The sequence below is a fragment of the Pelobates fuscus genome, chromosome 10 (genome assembly GCF_036172605.1).
Source record: "Pelobates fuscus isolate aPelFus1 chromosome 10, aPelFus1.pri, whole genome shotgun sequence".
Classification (NCBI taxonomy): domain Eukaryota; kingdom Metazoa; phylum Chordata; class Amphibia; order Anura; family Pelobatidae; genus Pelobates; species Pelobates fuscus.
In genome coordinates this window covers 100,282,404-100,307,388 of record NC_086326.1, presented here as the reverse complement: position 1 = coordinate 100,307,388, position 24,985 = coordinate 100,282,404, and the positions used below count along the sequence as shown (strand labels likewise).

At 40.1% G+C, this 24,985-nt stretch overlaps 1 protein-coding gene across 1 annotated transcript; it reads left to right on the top strand.

Moving 5' to 3' along the window:
* The first annotated feature begins 7,296 nt into the window (after positions 1-7,296).
* On the top strand, positions 7,297-21,487 carry ECHS1 (enoyl-CoA hydratase, short chain 1). The gene is made up of 8 exons (XM_063434560.1): positions 7,297-7,398; positions 13,510-13,707; positions 15,993-16,120; positions 17,638-17,737; positions 18,881-18,985; positions 19,688-19,807; positions 20,734-20,801; positions 21,092-21,487. Exons 1-8 carry the CDS (start codon positions 7,314-7,316, stop codon positions 21,155-21,157), a joined length of 870 nt encoding a protein of 289 aa, XP_063290630.1. The 5' UTR covers positions 7,297-7,313; the 3' UTR covers positions 21,158-21,487.
* Positions 21,488-24,985: the final 3,498 nt, after the last annotated feature.

Below are 24,985 nucleotides of genomic sequence, written 5' to 3'. Positions count from 1 at the left end.
CCTCCCACTCTCTTTTTATCACCCTCCCCTCCCCTCCCACTCTCTTTTTACCCCCTCCCCTGTAGCGTGGCCGAGCTGCTGTGCGGTCCGCGGTGCCGGCCGGAGTGATAGGAAGGTGCACACTGAGTGTGCACCTTGCTGTCAGTCCGGCCGGGTACAGGAAACAGAAACTCCTGTTCCGCGCGGAACAGGAGTTTCTGTTTCCTGTACCCGGCCGGACTGACAGGAAGGTGCACACTGAGCACCTTCCTATCACTCCGGCCGGGCACCGCGGACCGCACAGCTACAGGGGAGGGGAGGTGAGAAGCTGCAGCCGCCTGAGGCTCTTAAGAGAGCGCTCAGGCGGCTGCAGCATTTAAAGGGGTGGCCGGGCCCCCTGATGGCGGGCCCCCCTCCCGGCCGGGCCCTCGGACCATGTCCGAAGTGCCCGACCGGTCAGTCCGCCCCTGCCAGGGTGTCTCGAAGGGACCTCTGTGAAGGGAAGAGAGGACCTGCAGAACTCCATTCCTTGCAGCCCTTACAACCTGGAAGCTGAGGTGCCATCGCACGGACGAAGACTGAGGATGAAGACGTCGAAAGAAGTGCTCTTGATAATGTGTATTTTTATGTTTCTTATTATTCAGGAAGGTAGAGGTACCGACACACCTAGCAGTGAGGTTTGCATTAAGACTACTATAACAGGTAATCATATTTCCCAGACCCTAATTTGGCATTCACAATATGAATGCAAAGGATATGTATCAAGGTGTAGATACTTAGGTATAGAGTATAGTGTATGCCATTTAGGAGTAGGCGAACCTAAGTGCTTCAATCCAGAGTATCAACCCCGTACAATTTGGTTGACCCTCCGGAATGGAGACTCACAGGGGACCCTAATAAATAAAACAGTATTAGAAACCGTACATTCTTCGGGTGTTCTGCTATTTGATGCATGTAAGGCGATATCGAGTGGTAGAAAACCGTGGAATGTATGCGGGGATCTTAAGTGGGAGAGAACGTATGGGTCTAACGATAAGTATATTTGTCCCAGTAGTAAAAAATAAGTACATAAGTCCAAAATGCCCAGATAGGGATTATAATTATTGCCCATATTGGTCTTGTGTGGGGTGGGCAACTTGGCGACAGACAGTATATAAGGATATGATTGTTACTAAGTTGCCTACCAAACCGTATTGTAAGTCTATGGAATGTAACCCAGTCCATATACTTATTAATAATCCTGAACAATTTTTAGATAGGTTTGGAAACTTATTTGGGTTTCAGATATATGGGACGGGTTTGGATCCTGGGACAATATTATTTATAGGGATAGAGACCGATACCGTAGCATCCCAAACTCATCAGGTTTTCCATTCTTTTTATGAAGAGATGAGTGTAGAAAATAAGATCCCCCATAATGCTAAGAACCTGTTTATTGATCGAGCCGAGAGTATTGCTGGTAGTCTTAATGTGACCAACTGCTATGTGTGTGGAGGTACTAATATGGGAGACCAATGGCCCTGGGAAGCAAAGGAGGTAATGTATTCTGGTTCTGAGACAATTGAACAGATAACATCTTCTCAAGCCGATTATCAAATGAGTGTTAGAGGTAAATCTGAGTGGCGATTAAAGACCTCCATTATAGGTTATGTTTGCATAGCAAGAAAAGGAATAATGTTTAACACATCTGTAGGAGAACTAACTTGTCTAGGGCAAAAAGCTTATGATGATACTACAAAGAATACAACCTGGTGGTCGGCTTCAAATGTCTCAGAACCACCTAACCCGTTTGCAAGTTATGCCAATTTAAAGGATGTGTGGTTTGATCTATCTATCACATCTAGTTGGAAAGCCCAAGCAAATTTTTACTGGATTTGTGGTAAGAAGGCCTATTCGGAGTTACCACAGGACTGGGAAGGGGCATGTGTGTTAGGTATGCTCAAACCATCCTTCTTCTTGTTGCCTATTGAAACAGGAGAGACTTTGGGAGTTAAAGTATATGATGTGAATCATAGGAAGAAAAGGGGACCCCTAGAGATAGGTACCTGGGAAGATAATGAATGGCCTCCCCAGCGTATCATAGATTATTATGGGCCAGCCACTTGGGCAGAAGATGGTACTTTCGGATATAGAACCCCAATATATATGCTCAACCGCATTATAAGGTTACAGGCAGTGGTTGAGATAATTACTAATGAGACATCACAAGCGCTCAATCTTCTAGCGAAACATAATACTAGGATGAGGACAGCCATTTACCAAAATAGATTAGCCTTGGATTACCTATTGGCAGTAGAGGGAGGTGTATGTGGGAAGTTTAACCTAAGCAATTGTTGTCTTCAAATAGATGATGAAGGGCAAGCAATAGCTGAGCTTACTAGCCATATGGTTAAACTAGCGCATGTGCCTACCCAGGTATGGAAAGGGTATAATCCAAGTAGTTGGTTTGGTAATTGGTATGAGCAGTTTGGAGGACTTAAGGCATTGGTAGGTGGAGTCATGCTAATTTTAATGCTGTGTCTTCTCCTACCATGTCTGATTCCTTTGGTAGTTAGGTCTGTGCAGGGCATTATAGAAAATATAGCAGAAAGAAAGGCTGCTGCACAGATAATGGCCATATATAGATATGAGGCTCTAAATCAGGGAGAACTAGTACAGGAAGAGGAATGTTGAGGGATTCACATCATTAGTAGCAAAGTCTGGTTCATAGCAACCTGAGGTGTAAGCAAACTATGGTTAAGTGATGCATCTGGAATTGTGAAATATCAGAAGCATCAAAGGGGGGAATGTGGTGGAATCTCAGTAAAAATAAATTTACTAGGACAAGATTGCCACATGCTTTGTGCATTTGCATATGTTGATGTACCAGTTAAGCCAGTTACACGTAGCTAAGATACAATCAGTAGTGTAAGGAGCATAAGTGGGAATACAGGATATACGAGTATTTCCCCTCCTCCATTGTGCTGGGCAAGCCATGTGGTCAAACAGGATTTTAGTCTCTATTCGGTTGATTAGATAAGAGTATGTGTAGGTTGAACTGATTATGGGAGGAGCTACATGCCTATATAATGGACCTACACTGTATGATCAGGACTCAGACTTTGCTGTTTTTTGGTGACATTAGTCCCTCTGAGTCCCGGTCGGTGAATCAAATAAAGAATCTCTTCCTTCCTGAAGAAACCTGTGTCCATCTCTCTGTGCTTGGCTTCCGTCAGTTTCTCCGGTATCAGTGCGTTGTGTGTGATTGTGTGTGTGTGTGTGATGGATGTCAATCTCTCCCACCTCCCTTGTCACTCTCTTCTCCCCCCTCTCCCTCCCTTGTCACTCTCATCTCCCCCCCTCCGTTGTCACTCTCTTCTCCCCCCTCCCATGTCACTCTCTTCTCCCCCCCCTCCCTTGTCACTCTCTTCTCCCCCCTCCCTTGTCATTCTCTTCTCCCCCCTCCCTTGTCACTCTCTTCTCCCCCCTCCCTTGTCACTCTCTTCTCCCCCCTTGTCACTCTCTTCTCCCCCCCTTGTCACTCTCTTCTCCCCTCCCCCTCCCCACTCTCATTCCCCCTCCCACCCCCGTCAATTCCCTTCCCTGTCAATTTCATTCTCTCCCCCCTTCCCTGTCAATTTCTTTCTCCCCCCTCCCTAACAATTTCTTTCTCTCCCCCCTCCCTGTCAATTTCTTTCTCCCCCCCCTGATAATTTCTTACTCCCCCCCGATGATTTATTTCTCCCCCCCTCCCTGTCAATTTATTCCCCCCCCCCTCCCTGTCAATTTATTTCTCCCCCCTCCCCTACCTCTGTTGTAGCGTGGCCGAGCCCTGTATGGTCCGCGGGTACAGGGAGCTTTTGTTTCCTGTACCCGGCCGGACTAATAGGAAGTGTACACTCAGTGTGCACTTCCTGCTAGTCTGGCCGAGTACAGGAGACAGATGCTCCCTGTACCCGCGCACCATACAGGGCTCGGCCACGCTACAGTGAGGGAGTGACAGGAGGGAGCGCTTCCCTCCTGTCAGCCCCTCTCCTCATGCTGCGCCCAGGCGGTGCACCCTCATGGACGCACCAGCCCGGGCAAAGCTGCAGCCGCCTGAGGCTCTCTACAGAGCGCTCGGGCGGCTGCAGCATGAGGGGGGCCGGCGCTCCTGGCGGCTGCCTAGTCCGCCTAACAGGTAGCGCTGGATCTGGCACCCAGACCACTTCATTAAGCTGAAGTGGTCTGGGTGACTATAGTGTCACTTTAAGTACGGAGACCCACATCCGGGTACCAAATTGGGTGAGATATTTATAAAACAGGGAATAACAGACATCTGAATTTCCAAAAATTCACAAACGAATTCTACAACAAACCAAAATGTTTCCCCCGTGGACATGTCTAATAGCTTCATTGATAAGAAAAACACAGAGCCATTGAACTGATATTTGATGTTTTTGCTTGTTTCATGCTGCAGATGTTATTTGATGGAGAAAAAAATCCCTGCTACATACAGTATTGTCTTAGCCTAAACCACAAGAGATTGAAGGAAACCCCTGATTCCCCATATACATTAACCGTCAGGTCCAATGCACTAAGAGTAGAATGAAGGAGAGCCAGAAATGTGCAGCTTTCACCCTGAATGTTAATCTTTTACCTCCTGCATGCAAAGCCATCTTAATGCATGTGCACCCTGAACATAGGGGCCCCATAGGCTTGCTGACTTTTCAGTATATAATTTCGAGAGATTATTCAGAACTTTCAAACTCTCTTTATTAAAATGTTTAGATGGACTAATCATCTACATATTGACATCCTGAAGACCATTGACATCAAGCGAATTATAAAGCAATTCTCTGCAAAGAAATTTTGCTAAATATTGTGTTGAACATTTGATTAATAATAGATAAGTCATAGTAATTTCATACTGTGCCATCTCTGCCTGTATGATTTATCAGCCGAGTGCCATTTTTGTACAACATTTCTTGTTTTTCAACTACCTACAAGGCTTATGTTATATTGTCCAAACGTTTGTATAGATTAATCTCTGCTGTACAGCATGTTTTTTTTATGTTTAACCACTGATTTTGATGGAGGTACCAATAAATAAAAGCTTAATTTTATCGATAATTTAAGTTTTTATTCCTGTGAGTGGTTCTGTAGGCAGAGCCCCAGTGGACTGCTTTGCCTCGGGGTCTATAATGTGGTAAAGACGCTCCTGTCTGCATGTAATTTAAAGGTTGCTATTCACTGATCGACTTGATTAGTATGAGGTCCTAAAGACTCTTACTTTCTTTATTATAGGGGGGACCAACCTTGGGCACCATATAGTAATATGAGGGCTCTAGGACCCATTAAAATAACTTTACTTTTATGAATTCATTGTGTTTCTTCAGTGATACAGCAGAAAGCTGTGCTTTGATGTGAAACTAAAACGATGAATTAATTAAATTACATGATGTTCTTATTTAGTGTAGTCTCTGGGCTAGCATGGCTGTGATGGACCGCCTGGCACTCTGACCGAGTGCCTCCGCCAATCGATGCTCACCAAGGAATTCCAGCTCTCCACCAGAAACCATAAGCACTGCAGATCCCACTTCCAGAGATGCAGCTGCACCAGGGCCTCACCGTCCTTCACCCGCCCTGGACCCAAGACCAGGATCCAGCTTCCAGTGGGCAGACCTCCTACTCCCAGAGAGCGTAGCAGGAACAGCCCTTATAAGAGTTAGTGATTATAATTTCTGGGGAGTATAGTGATATAGCAATCCCCAGCATAGATACAGCCGTTTCCCCCACACATGAGATGAGACTCTATGTTGAGGGTAAGCAGGAACAGAAGTTTAATGGAGGCACCTTGTCCTTTTATGCAAGTTTCCCAACAAGGGGGACACCCAGGTGGACCTTGTTGGGCACAGGGACACAAAGTGAATAAACCAATAAAGTTACACATGGAAACACTACCATACACAAACAATAGAATCCCTCCTCTGTGCTTGGGAGATAATTGAATCAGGAACTGTACTAATCTAACTCAATTATCTCCAAGCACAGAAAAACATACAATTTTATGAAACCCCCCAAAAGTACCTTAAAAACACATAAAACCCCATATTACCTCCCCTGATAGCCCCGATCTGGGTGAACAACATAACCAAAAATCACCCAGATCGGTTCAGGGGTTCAGGAATTTCCTGGAAGTCATAGTTTTGACCGGCCGTGCACATGGTCCTATGCCCAAAAAAGTTCCAGAGAAATCACTGGTCAAGTTCGGTAGTCTTTTACAGGTTTCCTTGCAGGGCCCATAGTGTGTGGGCAGGAGGCTGGCAAGCAGGCCCCTCCAAGTACAAGTGGCGAGATTACTTTCGCCACAATGGCATATGTGTGTAATTCTTGAAGCCTAAGTGTATATGTGCCTGTGTGCCTCAGTGTGTGGCAGTGTTTGTGTGTTTCTACGTGGCAATGTGCATCTGTATGTGTGTGTGCATACACACAAACAAATCTCTGCATTCAAACCCCAAAACTACACACAAACAGAACCCTGCATTCAAATACTATTCACATCACTTCCTTTAAATGCCAACACTATACAAAAACACAGCCTTGCCTGCAAACACTAACACTGCAAACACGGTCCTACTACAATACACATCTGCATTCAAACAGCAGCATTATACACAAATATACATTTACACAAACATAATTAATACAAAAACACAACTACATTCACACATACACTGTATGCAACCAGCACGGATGGGCAAATAGTAGAAGTGAGTTACCAAGTGAGTTAAAAGGGACTATTGGCCACCCATACACTATGGAGGGGGGAGGGATTCCAATTACCCTAATATTTTGCATCAGGGCTCTATAGTAAACCCCATCTGGTCAGGTATCTGTGTTCATCTTTTCCAAATGCGCTAGGATTGGCTAAAAGATGTTCAACCCATTCCTGGTCTTGGCTGTACTCACTGCAGTAAGTGGGGGGGAAAAAAATGATAAACCAGTAATAACTCCAAAACCAAACATCTTTGTTATTTTTACTTTTTTTTTTTTTTTTTCTTTTTTTTTTTTGCATAATTTTGCATGCATTAGATATAAACTGCATTAAGAAGTGGGTTAGCTCACGACTCATGTGTGCTTTTAAAATTAAAAGCACTGATTTGACGTCTCTGAAGCCAAAATACATTTTTACAAATACAAAATAAGAATCCCTCCTTTTCAGGCAAACATTACATTTTTAATGCTGTGTGGAACAGGATGCCCGGGAGCAAGATGGCGGCGCGTGTCCGAGCGCAGCAGACTGCGCGTGCCCGGTAAGGTGCCATAGTGCTCGTGACGTAAAGCGGGGACTGCGCAGGTTCGTGGAGAGCAAGATGGCGGCGCTGTGCAGAGGAGCTGCTCGTCTAACTCTGCCCATATGTCAGATACGTCAAGGGCTCTACCGGGGGTACAGCGCCGGTACATTGACAGAGACACGGGGGTGGGGTTGTTACATGTTGGTGCTGATTATGATAACAGAGCTGTATGGGAGAGCTGGCTGCATTCCTGCTCTTAGTTAGCGATATTATCCACGTTCAAGGTTACAGAGAGCAGGGGGTTTAGGTTGGGAGCTTCAACTTTGTGTTTCATCAGCTAGCAGGCCTGGGAGGTTGTAAAATGACTGCATAAAGAATAAATGCAATGATAATACCCAGAGCTTTTCTATACCACCCACTTTAAAGGCACTAAAAGCAATTTTGGTGCTTTAATGTTGCCCCCTTTTCTTTGACAATGTAAAATTCAGAAATGGCAATGTTTACATTTTGCCTAGAATACGCCTGCCTGGTACTTGTCCTTTTTAACCCCTTAAGGACACAGCTTCAGAAGCTAGACATACCCTTAAGGACACAAGCAATTTTTGCATTTTTTGCTGTTTGTGTTCAACTGCAATTTGCATCTCTCTCATTTACTGTACCAACACATTATATACCGTTTTTTAGACAACAAAAAGGGCTTTAATTTGATGTGACCTATACATGTATAAATTCTCATTTATTACAAAAAAAATGCAAAATAATGTGGAAAAAACAAAAAAAAAGCTTTTTTCCCCCGTTTTGGCAATAATAATGTGTGCATAATATGTCCAGCTTAGGAAAAGTAATTAAAAATCAATTCATTTATGTGTCTTGATTTACAAAGTACATAATATGTGTAGGATTTCAGTTTATTTTGAAAGTTACAGGTCACAAACTACAAGGTCTAAAATAAAATTTCAATGTGAAACAATTTTAGAAGTTGGTATGTTTGTCTTGGAAGTTTAATACCCATTACAGGAAACAAAATTACCACACAAAAGTATATTTATATAAAGTAGACATCACAGGCTATTTACCAAAGGTTAGTTTGACACTTTTTGCGTAGCCATTTCACCGCCAATCTCTGCTAAATATTAGAGTAAAATTGTGTAGTGGTAATAAGCATTTTCTTCTGCCTTTTTGACACACAGTGAGTTTGTACTGTATATTTTGCAAACATTATGTGTGCTACGGCTTTATAATACTTGCTATGTTGTCTGAGTACAGCAATACCCCCGTATGTACCTTTGCCAGTTATATGGGGACGTTGAAGGGGCACATTTCACACACAGCCATTGCAGGTTTTGTCAAACTTTGAATTTTTACACTGTGTTGTTACCCCACTTTGAAGTTTTTTAGCAGGCTATATATTCCAACTATCCCATAAAAGCATACTATTTCTTAAAGAAGACATCCCAGGGTATTTCAAAAGGCATATTTTGAACCTTAGTGGGGGATCATTTTTCCACTAGCTTGTACCAAGTGTAGTGGTAATAAGCATTTTTTACTGCCTTTTTTACACACACACAATGAGTTTTTACTGTATATTTTGCAAACCTTGTGTGTGCTACGGCTATATAATACTTTCTATCTTGCTCAGCTATGTCGTCTGAGCACAGCAATACCCCCATATGTACCTTTGCCAGGTATATGCGGACATTGAAGGGGCACATTTGAGACACAGCCATTTAAGTTTTTTCAAACTTTACATTTTTACGCTGTGTCCATACCCCACTTTGGAGGTTTGTTTGTAGGTTAATTATTCCAGCTAACCCATAAAGGCATACCATTTCTTAAAGAAGACACCCTAGGGTATTTCAAAAGATGTATTTTAACCCTTAGCGTGAAATAATTTTTCCGCTAGCTTATACCAAGTGTAGTGGTAATACGCTTTTTATATGCCTTTATGACATACTCAATGAGTTTGTAAAATATATTTTGCAAACCTTATGTGTTACAGCAGTATAATACATCATATGTTGCTCCGCTATGTCATCTGAGTACAGCAATACCCCCCCCAATTGTACTTTTACCAGGTATATGACAACGTTGAAGGGGCACATTTGAGACACAGCCATTCAAGGTAGAATTTTTATGCTGGGTCCATGCCCCACTTTGGAATTTTTTTAATAGGTTGTGTTTTCCATTTACTTCACAAATGCATACCATTTCCTAAAGAAGACACCCCATGGTGTTTCAAAAGGCATATTTGAAACATTACCGTGGTATCATTTTTTCGCAAACCTGTACCAAGTGTAGCGGTAATACACTTTTTCCCCCTTTTTTAAACATTTTTTTTTTTACTTTTTAAAAGTTTTATTTAGCTTTTAACAACTTATTTTACCATTTTAAAACTTTGTTTAACCCCTTAAGGACCAAACTTCTGGAATAAAAGGGAATCATGACATGTCACACATGTCATGTGTCCTTAAGGGGTTAAACTTTTCAAAAGTTTCACTTTTTATTGTTATTTTTTTTAACCCCTAACTAGCCTAACCGTAAATCCCCCAATTTCCCCACTAACTTCTACCCACCTTAGCTAAATAAAGATTTAAAAATATTTAAAATAATTAAATACATTTAACCCCTGAGGATTAAAAAAAATAAAAGTTAACCCTCAGGGGTTAAAAGAAAAAAAAAAATCAGATCACAGTGAAATACTCAAAGGGCAGGGAAGGGGTTAAATGTTGTTTGAAAGAGGTGAGGGGGGGGGGGGGATTTTGTAACTAACTGTTTTTGGTTTTTTGTTTACAGCCAGAGACAGATCAGCACTGATCTGTCTCTCTGCAGTTCACAGGGAGCTGCAGGGAAACAGATCTGGTTTCACTGCAGCACATGTGATCGCTCTGACTCCCGGTCAGAGCGATCACATGGGCTGAATCAGTGAAACTGCCCAATGGTAGTGTGCCTCCGATATGGAGACACACTACAGGAAGATTAACCCCACGATTGCGGCAATCGGGGGTTAATTTTCATTTTGGACGGAAATTTTCCGTCCAGCGTCCTTAAGGGGAGTGCTGCAATGACTGAAAATTTCCGTCCAGCGTCCTTAAGGGGTTAAGGACTGAGCCAAATGTACACGTTGTGATCAAAACAAAACCTTGAATTTGCGCTATATGTCTGTTCAGGTGCAATTCACCTCTTTCATATTATGTGCACCCACACTTATTATATATCAATTTATTCAGGGAAAACAGGGCCTTCATTTAACATTAAATATTTAGGTATGAAACATTTAATATGAATACAATATTTAAAAATGGGAGACAAAAAAAATAGTTCTTTGTGACATTTTAACTGTGAATGTCATAATACTGTTTGCTTTTGCTGCAATAAAATACACATTTGTATTCAGCGATGTCTCACGTGTAATGCAGTACCCTCTATGTACAGGTTTTATGGTGTTTTGGGAAGTTACAGGGTCAAATATAGCATGTTAAATTTTTCTGTTTTTTCACATTGAAATTTGCCAGATTGGTTATGTTGCCATTGAGACCATATGGTAGCCCAGGAATGAGAATAACCCCCATGATGGCATACCATTTGCAATAGTAGACAACCCAAGGTATTGCAAATGGGGTATGTTCAGTCTTTTTTAGTAGCCACTTGGTCACAAACACTGTCAAAATTTTGTGTTAATATTTGTTTGTGTGTGAAAAATGGAAAAAACTTATTTGAATGCCAGTGTTTGTGACTAAGTGGCTACTAAGAAAGACAGGACATACCCCATTTTTAATACCTTGGCTTGTCTACTATTGCAAATGGTATGCCATCATGGCGGTAATTTTCATTCCTGGGCTACCATTCGGTCTCAAAGGCAACGTAACCAATTTGGCGAATTTCAATGTGAAAAACTGAAACGCAAGCCTTATATTTGACTCTGTAACTTTTGAAAACACCATAAAACCTGTCCATGAGGGGTACTGTTATACTCGGGAGACTACGCTGAACACATTTGTTTTCAAAACAGTAAAATGTATCACAACAATTATATTGTCTGTATAAGTGCCATTTGTGTGTGAAAAAATAAAAAAATTTCACTGTGCAGCCCCCCCAAAGAAATGCCACCCCACACCATTGACACCCTTGCCAAACCGGTCATGCTGGAGGATGTTGCAGGCAGCAGAACGTTCTCCACGGCGTCTCCAAACTCTGTCACGTCTGTCACATGTGCTCAGTGTGAACCTGCTTTCATCTGTGAAGAGCACAGGGCGCCAGTGGCGAGTTTACCAATCTTGGTGTTCTCTGGCAAATGCCAAACGTCCTGCACGGTGTTAGGCTGTAAGCACAACCCCCACCTGTGGACGTCGGACCCTCATACCACCCTCATGGAGTCTGTTTCTGACCGTTTGAGCAGACACATGCACATTTGTGGCCTGCTGGAGGTCATTTTGCAGGGCTCTGGCAGTGCTCCTCCTGTTCCTCCTTGCACGAAGGCGGAGGTAGTGGTCCTGCTGCTGGGTTGTTGCCCTCCTACGGCCTCCTCCACATCTTCTGTTGTACTGGCCTGTCTCCTGGAAGCACCTCCATGCTCTGGAAACTACGCTGACAGACACGGCAAACCTTCTTGCCACAGCTCGCATTGATGTGCCATCCTGGATGAGCTGCACTACCTGAGCCACTTGTGTGGGTTGTAGACTCAGTCTCATACTACCACTAGAATGAAAGCACTGCTAGCATTCAAAAGTGACCAAAACATCAGCCAGGAAACATAGGAACTGAGAAGTGGTCTGTGGTCACCACCTGCAGAACCACTCCTTTATTGGGGGTGTCTTGCTAATTGCCTATAATTTCCACCTGTTGTCTATCCCATTTGCACAACAGCATGTGAAATTGATTGTCACTCAGTGTTGCTTCCTAAGTGGACAGTTTGATTTCACAGAAGTGTGGTTGACTTGGAGTTACATTGTGTTGTTTAAGTGTTCCCTTTATTTTTTTTTGAGCAGTGTATATTATATACTTTTAAAATTATTTTTATGTGTGCGTGTGTGTGTGTGTGTATATATATATATATATATATATATATATATATATATATATATATATACACATATACACACATAAAAATTATTCATACGAAATAATATATATATATATATATATATATATATAATTTCGTTCTACGTGTATTTTGCTATCTCTCTCTCTATATATATATATATATTACATATTTATTTTTAACGTATGTACATATTTATTTTATATTATATATAAATATATTTAATCAATATCATTCTACGTGTATTTTGATATTAATATATATATTAATCTTAAAATACACTTAGACAGTGTGTGTGTGTGTGTGTGTATATATTTATATATATATATATATATATATATATATATTCATTTTGAACTGTGTTTTAACTTTATATTTAAAAATTTTCAGGCAGCAGGGGGAGTACCTGTAATTCCATGCACTACCCCTACTGGCACTGTTGTGGATGGCTATGACGTCCATGTGATCGTGAGATTCTCACGATCACATGGCCCTGGAGGGCTGGAACGGGAGCAGGGGGGGGACTCCCTGGGATGCCAGGTGAGTCCCCCCACCACGATCGCCGGCGACCGGCTAAGTAAATACGACGGCAGGGATATGCTATGCCGCCCCCGGCGTTTAGAGCTGGGTCCTCAAGGACGGCATAGCATGCCCGCCGTCCTTAAGGGGTTAAAGGACACTATAGTCACCAGAACAACTGCAACTCATTGTATTTGTTCTGGTGAGTATAATCAGTCCCTTCAGGCTTTTTGCAGTCAACACTGTCCTGAAAGAATAGGTGGTGTTTACATTACAGCCTAGGGATACTTCCAGTGGCCACTGCTCAGATGGCTACTAGAGGGGCTTCCTTAATTCAGTACATCTCTGAGGAGATACTGATTGGCCAGGGCGGTGCTTGCTTGTGCTGGCTCTACCCCTGATCTGCCTCCTTGACAAACTCAGCCAATCCAATGCTTTCCTATGGGAAATCATTGTGATTGGCTCAGATCACCACTTCTGTTGATGTTAGCCAAGGAGGCAGATCAGGAGCAGAGCCAGCAGCAGCAGACTGGAGTAGAGGTAAGATTTTTCTATATTCAGGGGGACCAGGGGTGGTAGATTGTGTTTTTAACACTAGAGGGTCATGAATACATGTTTGTGTTTCTTTAATATACACAGCTTTTGCATAGTGTGTAATTCTGTGCCTCTGAAAGATTTAAAGTGCAAACTGTAATAATTAATATGTCCTTTTGGCAGGTTCATCTTTTCAATACATCTTGGTTGAAAGGAAGGGCCAGAGTCAGAATGTGGGCTTCATACAACTGAATCGGCCGAAGGCTCTTAATGCATTATGTGATGGACTAATAAATGAGCTCAATCAGGCTCTGGACTCTTTTGAAAGTGACCCGCAGGTCGGGGCCATTGTTATTACTGGGAGTGAGAAAGCCTTCGCAGGTTAGTGACATATATATATATATATATATATATATATATATATATATATATATATATTATTATTATTATTGCCATTTATATAGCGCCAACAGATTCCGTAGCGCTTTAAAATATTTTGAGGGGGGGGGGGGGATATAACAATAAATAGAACAATTACAAAAAAAAACTTTACAGGTACAATAGGTTGAAGAGGACCCTGCTCAAACAAGCTTACAGACTATAGGAGGTGTTTCTAATACCCCACCTCCTATAGTCTGTAAGCTCGTTTGAGCAGGGTCCTCTTAAACCTATTGTACCTGTAAGTTTTCTTGTAATTGTCCTATTTATTGTTATATGCCCCCCCCCCACCTACCAGTAAATGCTTCCAATCCATATGTTGCTGTGACCCATCCGATCCTGATGCTATTTTCTAAAAATTTAGGTTATTTACATTCAATATGTATATAGTACCCTATATGGCAGAAAGTATATGAACACCTTACCATCACAACTATATGAGCTTGTTGGACATCCCAGTCCAAAACCATGGGTGTTGGCCTGCTCTTTTGTGGCTCAAACAGCAGCCAGTCTTTTGGGAAAGCTTTTTACAAGATTTTGGAGAGAGTGAGACAGTGTGTATTTATGCCCATTCAGCATAAAAGATCTTTTATGAGGTCAGGTACTAATGTTGCATACGGCTTCTGAGTCACAGTTGGCATTCCAAATTATCCCAACAGTGTTCAGTGGGGTTGAGGTTAGGGCTTTGTGCAGGCCATTTCAATTTTTTCACATCAAACTCATCAAACTGTATTTATGGACAGAGACCATAGTTGAGCTTCAACAGAAAAGAGCTTTCACCAGACTATGGCACAGAACTGATAAACCCAATTGTGGAAACATGTTTTGGAATCCTGTAGCATTAAAGTTGCACTTTACTGCAACTTGGGTGATTAGACCAAACCTTCAAAAGAACAGTGGCCCATTATCCCCCACTACAAACTATACAGCACACACTATGTATTCCAATAGGTGGTTTCCTGGCATCTGCCCCACCCAGATTATTCTATCAGAGTACCGAATAGTGAAGTGTGATTTGTCACTCCAGAGAATACATTTCCACTACTCAAAAGGTCATTGGCAACCTGCTCTACACCACTCCATCCTATGCTTAGCTTTGCACATGAATTGTGGGGCTTTTGTACAACTACTTGGCCTTGGAAACCCATTTCGTGAAACACCCATATTGGTTCCAGAGGCAGTTTGGAACTCTGCAGTGAGTGATGCTTCAGATAATGGCTGATTTTTATTAGCTTTAGTACTCTGCACCTTACTGTGTGAATATGCATGAAATGCCGTTTTGTGGCTGGGCTGTTATTACTCCTAGATAGTTGCACATAACAACAATAGCGCTTATAGCTGACTGGGGCAGAGCTAGAAAAGCAGAAATGTCATCAACTGACTCATGGAAATGGTGAAATCCTGTGAGCTCTTACTCGAGTGACTTTCGGCCATATAGTATAGGTAAGCTAAATTCAAATAGAAGCATATTCCTCCTGATATAGTAAGAAATGAAGGAACTGTAGTATGAAATACACACTCCTGATGGTAATACATTTATTTTGTGGTAGTTAGTCTAACTCTGAGCTATCCTATCAATTATGGCTTTAGTAGTCCTTAAACTGAGAATGTAGTCACTGTAATCATTTCATATTGAATTGGTTGTAGTCCCTCTGGCACTGTCTCTTCGTTCAGTGTTAAACCATTTTCGCAGAGTTCAGCACTAAATAGGCATTCTTGGCAAGCAACACCCTGTCCCCCATTGGAGGTATAGAAAATGCAGAGATTCTTCCTTCCAGCCATACCAATTCATATGAGGAAAGGGAGCTGTGATAGGTTAAAAAATTTCAGCTGACACTCTGAGCTAATCACAGCTGCCCATTGCTGCACAGGCTAATAATGCTTCCTCATTAGTTCACCAAAGAGGGTATAGGCTGCTGGGGACCCTGGTTTAGAATTCATTTTGTTACACTAAATGGAAGGAAGGTGCAAGGAGACTTCACATACTATAACCACTTCAATGAGATACCGTGGTACAGTGCTTACAGCATCCTTTTTAAATGTCCTGCTATAAAGAAGGGTGTGGTATTCTCAAAGTGTGTATGTGTGCCCTGTTTCATGTAATTAAGTGCATGTCATATAGGTGATTGTTTGTGTAACCAGAACCATCTTTCTTGTTACCAGTTGTACATCTATAGTTTGTAATCTGACAAAATGTTAATCTTTTTTTTTTTTTTTTTAAATGCTAGCTGGAGCGGATATCAAAGAGATGCAAAACAGGACATTCCAAGATTGTTATGGTGGAAGCTTTCTCGCTCACTGGAACCGTGTGTCTTCTGCTAGAAAACCAGTTATCGCAGCTGTGAATGGATTTGCAGTGAGTAAACTTCTGCCATTGGTTTCATGTGTGAAGATATGTGATTCTGAATAGTTTGGTATTAGTTCCTCACAAACACTCAAGTTATTTTTAACCTAAAAAACAAAAAGCTAAGCTTAGGGAAGACTTAATGAAATACAGACTCCAAGCACCCTTGAGCGATACAAAACACTGAAGTGGTCCTGGCACATGGATAAAGTCTTTAACCCCTTAATGACCAAACATCTGGAATAAAAGGGAGTCATGACATGTCACACGTCATGTGTCCTTAAGGGTTTAAATGGTAGGAATACAGATGTATTCTGCTTCCTATTTGGGTGTCCACATGCATGCTGTGTGAAGGTCTGAAAGGTGGTTAAGGGAATTGCTGATCTTTCACCCCACGCAGCCCTTGCGCTCCACCTCTTTGGCAAAGACCACCAATATAAAAAATCTTAGCAAATCCAAAGTTTTCCCCATAAACGGCTTGCTGCGCCAATTAAATGCTGCTTTATAACATAGTTTTACTTCTTATAGTTTAACTGTGTTATAGCAGAGGAATCAGAAGCTACCAGGAAGGCAGCCACTATAGGGATGTTAAACCTACCATGTAAACATTGTGTTTCAAAAAAAAATAAATGGCAATGGTTTACATTGCAGACTTGAACAAACTGGGGCAGTGCATTCAAACCACTTCATTGAGATGAAGTGCTCTGGATGCCTTTAAGTTTTTGAGGACGTATCTGTTGAGGATTGATTGACAGGGGGTGAAGGGGCTAGATTCTTAAAGAGTATTACATTATATCTAAAATTAAGATTTATATTCTGCTTGCACAATGTATAAGTTTAATACTATTTAATGCTCATTAGTTTGAACCTAGCATGGAAGCTCATCTAAGAATGTTAAAGGGACACTATATAGTCACCAGAACAACTACAGCGTATTGAATTTGTTCTGGTGAGAAGAATCATTACCTTCAGGCTTTTTGCTGTAAACACTGTCTTTTCAGAGAAAATGCAGTGTTTACATTACAGCGTAGTGATAACTTCACTAGCCACTCCTCAGATAGCTGTTACAGATCCTTCCTGGGTCATGGCTGCCTAAAATGCATCCAAACATTCGGTATCTCCTCTCTCTGCATGCAGACACTGAACTTTCCTCATAGAGGTTCATTAATTCAATTCATCTCTATGAGGAGATGCTGATTGGCCAGGGATGTGTTTGAATCATGCTGGCTCTGCCCCTGATCTGCCTCTTTGTCAGTCTCAGCCAATCCTATGGGGCAGCATTGTGATTGGATCAGGCTACCACTTCTGATGATGTCAGCAGACTGCTTGTTTTTCTGATTCTAACAGCATGCAGAGTTACAGCTTCACGCTTCAATACAGTAAGATTTTTACTATATTTATGAAGGCATGAAGGGCCCAGGTGATGGGAATACAGTGTAGAAAAGCCTTAGTACACATCTCCTGATAAGCATATAATGTTACATCTTTTCCCACCTTTTTAATCTGCATGTTTTTGTTTTTCCTTCCAGCTTGGAGGAGGATGTGAGTTGGCCATGATGTGTGACATAATATATGCTGGAGAGAAGGCACAATTTGGGCAGCCGGAAATTTTGCTTGGTACCATTCCAGGTATGGGCAGACATGTTAGATTATCTGTATTTGCAAAATTTACCAATGTTAACATGCCCGGTCAATAAAATGATGATAATTTAGGAAAATATATTCTAAATGCATTGATTGCATGCTTCCTATGAAATGTTGCCTCCATGCCTTCCAATATCTTGGATCATAAATGCAATAACCTGCTGATTTCCAGCATAATTTCTTGATTAATGCTATCTATGTAAAACAAAAGAATTCTGTAATGTCAGAATGCATTTCTCCTCACACATTAAAGGAACACTCCAAGTACTATAACCACTACAGTGTACTAATGTGGTTATGGTGCCAGGAGTGCCCTGGTGGCACCTTACACTGCTCCATACCTTCTTTACGTTGTATGGTGGATCAGAAGCTTGCAAGAAGGGTCTTCTGTTGGCGCTTAAGCCTTGCAGGGCTAGCTTGTTGGCTGAAATATTTAGCTGTTTGCTCTCATCCTATGAGCCTGCATTACTGGGCGTTGCTCAGATAAAGAGTTTGCAACTCTCCATGGAAAGTACAGTAGTTAAGTTGTGGACAAGTGCCCAGGTAAGAAGTCAAACTGTTCGAAAAGATTTTACTCTTATTATGTAAAGGGACAGTCTAAGCAACATAACTACTACAGTTTAGTGTAGTAGTTACATTGCCTAGCGTATCTTGAGCACCATACCCCAGTTTAATGTTGGATCTCTTTTTACATATCTTATATAGCACTCTTATCAGTGGAAAGGGTTTGACAAAAAACTACACTCTACATGGCAGCATTTATAATACAGAAATAAAATTTCTACATTATCAATGTAATTTTTGTATATCCTGAACACCATTGATATGCTAAGAGAGTTCAATTTACTCGCTGCCTTGCAATATCATCCAATCATCACTGTCCAGGTTGGACACAATTGGCATGTCCATTTTTTGGCATGCTGTTACAAATTTTCTCAGGAAACATTTTTTGTCATCTGTTGATGCGTAAGCACTGTGTTGTGGGGTTATGGATGGGCATACAGCTTCATTTTTGATTATGTGAACATTTTAGGTTTTTGCATTACTAGTAATACAGATAATAATTTAAAAGTGATAAATACATTGTGGATCATGTTTGGGCCTTGACATTTTATTTAATGTTAACAGGTGCTGGTGGGACACAGAGACTCACAAGAGCTGTTGGCAAGTCCCTTGCAATGGAGATGGTTCTTACTGGGGATCGCATCTCGGCCCAGGAAGCAAAGCAAGCAGGTATGCTAATTGTTATTTTGTTATAAATATGGGGATTACAACATTTTAAAAGCATAACAACGTTAACAAGCTTTGAGAAAAAAAAAACATTCTATTACTAAATTGTGTATATTGATGTATATTCATGGGTCTTTTTTTTTTTTTTCCTCTCTCTAAAACTGCTTAATTATACCAAACAAATAAATTGATAAAAATCACAAAACACTTTCAGTTAAATTCCAGGGAGTAAAAAAAACAGTGTGACTGTTGCTTTTAATTAATAGAGGTTTGCACTGTTACCGTATTTTACTACATTTAGGAGTATGTATTGAACTGTAATTCTTAACTGTGTAGTGGTTTTAGTTGTCTAGCATTTTTAATCCTGGATTAATGTATTTTAATGAATTTCAATTAAGGTCACCTTTATTAGAAAATTGACTTCCAGTCACAAAACGAGCATAGTGGTCTTCAATTGTATATTGTGGTTTTGTTCATTCCGCTGCACTGATTTAGCCAATAAATGCATGCTTCTTTGTGTGTTTCGTATAACCTTCAGAGCTAGTACCTTTTACATATCTTTGTAGTTTGAAATTTGCCCACACAGTAGTTTGAATCACTGCACTTTCGTACAGCTTTATATTGCTTGCCACTTTTGTTTCTTTTTAAATTGTGCGATAACTATCCCATATGTATTATGGCTTTCAAATTTTGCTTTTCTTGTAGGACTTGTGAGCAAAATATACCCTGCTGATAAAGTTGTAGAAGAGGCAATTAGCTGTGGGGAGAAGATAGCCAGAAACTCCAAGCTTATTGTGTCTATGGCAAAAGAATCTGTCAACGGAGGTAAGCATTGAGTTATATTTGTAGAGAAGTCTGACTTCCAGTCTTAGTGGTCCGGCGTGTAGTCCTATAAATGTATTTAGCGCAGGAGAAACATGTCCGCATGCATATGTATCAGTGTGACCGCCACTAAAGGCATTTAAATCTTGCAATTTAACCCCTTAAGGACCAAACTTCTGGAATAAAAGGGAATCATGACATGTCACACATGTCATGTGTCCTTAAGAGGTTAAACATTGATGATCCTGCAGAATGGGAATGCTTTACATTACAGGCTTGAACAGACCGGGACATGGCACCCAGACAACTTCATTGAGGCAGTGTGTTCTGATGTTTGCTTATTATAGAAGTCCCTTGCTATAAAACAGATAAGGTGTATTAAAAGTGAAAATATTCACTTGCAGAATTGTAGGGAAAGTCTCAAATTTGCCCTGAATTTACGCATCATTAAATGCAGTTGGAAGGAATGGGTCACACATACAGAATAGTCTTGAATTGAAATTACAATTGGAATAGTAATTCTGAGATTTCTAGCATTAACTTGTTGGTACTTTGTGAGCCATTGGGTGGTGGGGTTACCAAAAGGCAGCTGCTGTAAGTATTAGAGTTCATATGGAACCCAGTTTTTGGCTGATCTTTCTGTTCAATTTGAGACTAATTGTAAGGGTTTTATTTTTATTTTTTTTTATGTTCATTTTAAGCATTTTTCAACTTCTCGCTGTGTGTGTTTGTTTTTTTTGTTAATGCAAATGCACTCTTAAATTGGCACTCATTCTGATTCATTTGTGAGATGGTTTTGCAAATATCCAAGTCGACATTCTCTGAAATTTAGACTTTGAAGTTTCATATAATTGATGTAGTTTAGAATTAAAATTGCAATGTTAGAAAACTAACTTTTTTTTCTTTTTTTCTAATTTACCTTTTCTCAGCTTTTGAGTTGTCATTGGCTGAGGGCAACAAGCTTGAAAAAAGACTATTTTACTCAACATTTGCCACAGTAAGTTAACTTGTTTAATTTTATTCAACATATTATTGGCATCTGCAGAAATGTTGTACATCTCGCTCCATAGATTATTACTTTGTCAATATATTTTGTGTTCTGTTGAGAGAATAAAGACGAAAGTCTTATATTGCATCTACGTTGCAGTTTATGTAAATTGTTGTCAAGTTGACATTTCTTTGTAATCCGTTTATTGGAAAAGTGCTTCTGAAAAACTTTTGTGGAGAAGATATGAAATTGATGTACGTATTGTAGGAGATCTCACACCGTTATGGTTTTTGTTGCAGGAGGACCGTAAAGAAGGAATGACTGCTTTTGTGGAGAAGAGAAAGGCAAATTTCACTGATCAGTAGATTGTTCCTCGACAAATGAATGCCGTTTGGATGATGCATTGATAGAAAAACATGCAGCTGTCCATCTATTAAGTAAAAAAGGCATGTAATGCCTTTCTTAATAAAACACAGTGAGCGAGAGGTCTTAGAATGCTAAATCTGAAGTATGGAGACTTCATTGTTTCCTTGTGAAGATTACAGATAATGGCAGTTTTTGAAAACGTAGTTTGCGAAATGATGAATAAAGTGTACTTTCAGATTACACACATAAATTATGTTCTGAAAAATGAAGTAGGGGAACAGCTCTGTAATTTCACAATACAAAAACAAATAAATGCCTTTATAAGTGTATTTTGAGGCTTTGAGAAAGGTTCTCTCTGTAGCAGTACATTTAATTAAAATAATTTTAATATTTTCAAATTTCTGTTAAAAACCCAATGCTAACTGATTAAATACATTTGAACAAACAAAGAAAAATGGTAGAAGGAAGGCATTCAAATGAAAAAAGGTTCAACACTGGGAAAATGTTTTTCAAATCCAGAACAAAATAATGGATAAAAACCCAACGCTATCTGACAAAACTTTTGAAAGAAGGTGGGGAGGGGGAGAAGAAATCTGTAAATCCAGACAAAGTGATGGATAAAAACCCAACGCATATGGAAGAAATATTTTTGACAGAACATTCTACTCTTTCCAGTAGCATAGAAATAAGAGCCAAAACCAACTGAACCAACACCAGAGATAGAAAGTTCCACTAAAGAACAGATTACATTAAATGGAAAATCTGTGAATGAATATGGAAGCTTTTGTACAAAATCTGCTGCTGCTTTGGTTGTTACAATACCACCAATGAAGAGGGTTCCATCCCCAAAAATATTTATTCAAATCAGGACAAAATGTTGGATAAAAACCAAACCCTTATACTCCATGACCTAGCATGTTATGCAGCATTACTAAACATAGCATTAGCCATGTCTACCTAGTTCAGTTTAAATCAGATTCTGTCTTGTCCTCAGTTGCGACAAGTTCATAGCCTGTATCACTTCTATTTCTTTAAGTAATAGACGCATATACCAAAGCATACTATAATTCTCTATTACTTTTCCTAGCATTTCAAATGCCTAGCAACATGTCTATTAGTACTATCTTGTTTAGTATTTTTTTTTTTTTTTTTTACAAAAGCGGCTGCCACGCTCAAGTTTATAATATAAGCTACAACTGCATACCTGCAATGTACTCACCTGTTATAACCTATCTTCTTTATTCTGTAACGTTCTACTTTGCTTCAATAAGAAAAGATTGACAAAAAACAAACGCTTACTGATAAAATAGTTTGGAAAGAACAGTTGAAAATGTTAAAGATGAAAGCGATTCAAATGAAGAAAAAAACCAGAGGGGAAATATTTTACAAATCAGGACAAAATTATGGATATAACCCCAACGCAAAAGGAAGAAATACTTTTGACAGATTAGTCTACTCTTTCCAGTAGCATAGAAATAACGGAGCCCAAATTATCTGAACAAACATCATAGTAAAAAGTTCCACTAAAGAAGAGATTGCATCAAATGAAACATTTCTGCTGCTCCTGCTGTGGTAGTTATACCACCACCCATGAAGATTGCTCCATCCCAGGTTTGTTACTTCTGATGTTTTGACAATAAATATTAATGTGAAATTAAAAAAATATTTTTCCTATATTATGGCTGTTAATATTTTCTTAATTTTTACTAAATTAGACTCTATTTTCTTGCGGTCTTTTAACCATAAAGACTAGTTCTATGAACTAGTACTATATTTCATGTTCCAATATTAGCCTTTTCTTTAAGAATTATTAGGCACACATGTGTGGTGACTTTTTCAGAGACTGATTGCTAAAGCTTGTAACTATAGAAACCAGTGAAAAGTTCGGAAGGGGGTGCGCAATGTGCATTTTTAAATGTACATTAATATGTTCCCTGTATTTAATACAGGGATAAATCTGGACACCTAGAATTTTCGAAAGCTGCTTGGCAGAAAGGCACATGTCAATGCTTGGACCTGCATAGGTTAGTGTTAAAGTGTATGCATTACCCCATGCTGCTCTTGCATCTAATTTTAGGTACAGAAGTAGAATAGGTAAAAATGCATGCAGTAGAAAAATAAGCATTATTGTAGAGGACATGAAAAATGACAACGAAAATATAATGAACAAGCATTATAAGAGTAAGAAAGAAACTGAAAGGAAAAGAGGGTTATGGACAACGAGCGTGAGAGGTGTGTCTGTACAGCAGAATGGAGAATGGCCGAACAGGAGAGGATTATTTTGAATATAACTTATATTTGTTACAAATATAGTTTACCAAAAACTTTTCATATTAAATCATTAACCAGAAAAGAATGTTGTAGACTAGATGAATAAAGAGAAAATGAACTTGTTACAAAAAAAGGGAAGATGGGGAAAACTCTTATTGATTTTTTTTCTAAGATACCATTATATAATCACAGATAAGTTGGGTGAGAATACCTGTGTCAAAATAGGAACATACAAACTGCTTGCAGAGTTCTTCGCAAGATTGCCAAAGCAGATGAATCCTGAAGGCCTGTTGCAAATACAAAAATTCTTTACTATGAGAAGACTCAGAATGGAGGTTTTGTCAATCGATTCATACTAGAAAATTCTTTGTATGAGATAAAAACAAAACAAAGTATTTACATCCTGTATCAGTTTTACAAAATCAGCGATAATAAATGTTCAGAAGGTGGAAGCATATCAATTAAATATATATGTATGTGTATATAGTTACACGATTTTAAAGGATCACTATAGTGTCACGAAAACAAAGCGGTTTTCCTGACATTATAGTGCCCTCAGTCCCCCTCCCGTGGCGCTGAAGGGGGTTAAAACCCCTTCAGCAGCTTACCTTATTCCAGCTCCGGGCTGGTGACCTTTCCTCCCCGTCCAACGTCAGCTCCCCCGTCTGACGTCACTGGAGCCGAATGCGCATGTGTGGCAAGGGCCGTGCACACATTCAAAGCTTCCATAGGAAAGCACTTCTCAATGCTTTCCTAAGGACGCTCTGCGCGATGGAGGCAAAATATGCCTCCAGCGTCGCAGATGCGCCTCTTATGGCTGTCAGGAAGACGGCTACTAGAGTCTGGATTAACCTCAAATGTAAACATAGCAGTTTCTCAGAAACTGCTATGTTTGCATCTGAAGGGTTAAAACCTTAGGGACCTGGCACCCAGACCACTTAATTGAGCTGAAGTGGTTTGGGTGACTATAGTGTCCCTTTAACCCCTTAAGGACCAAACTAAAGGAATAAAAGGGAATCATGACATGTCCCACATGTCATGTGTCCTTAAGGGGTTAAATAGCCGTGATTTCCTATTTCTCAGGGAAAATTAAATGTATACTTGTCAAACTTCTTTTTCTGGATAGATCCAAGGCAACCTCACTGTAGTGTTCTGGACAGGAAATTAAACTACAAATACACTCTCTGTGGACTCTTCCTCTTGATAACTCTTTCTGTAACACAGAAATTAAATGAAAGGGATGGGTCGTGTTTGCCATGGATACAGACAAATGACTGTACGCATACATTTTCTCTATTCCTACCCATTCGGGTATTGTCTTTGCAGAAACCGTGTAGGGGAAATAAATGCCACTAATAAAATACTGCAAAATAAAACTCTACTAGGAAATGGCCTTAAGAACATTTCTACCAAACCTAGAAGCCTCAGCAACTCAAGTCCAAAATGTAATCTTGAATGAAGATATTAACAGATGCCTATGTAGCTATCAATGTATATGCTGCAGCTGCCCATTAATTAGAGACATTTGCGGAATGGGCCTTCAAGTCAGATGGAAC

Coding starts and splice junctions, on each gene's coding strand:
- ECHS1 (XM_063434560.1), top strand. CDS start 7,314: ATGGCGGCGCTGTGCAGAGGAGCTGCTCGTCTAACTCTGCCCATATGT. Junction 16,121..17,637: donor CAGCTGTGAATGGATTTGCA/GTGAGTAAACTT, acceptor TTTTCCTTCCAG/CTTGGAGGAGGATGTGAGTT. Junction 20,802..21,091: donor TTTACTCAACATTTGCCACA/GTAAGTTAACTT, acceptor TTTTTGTTGCAG/GAGGACCGTAAAGAAGGAAT.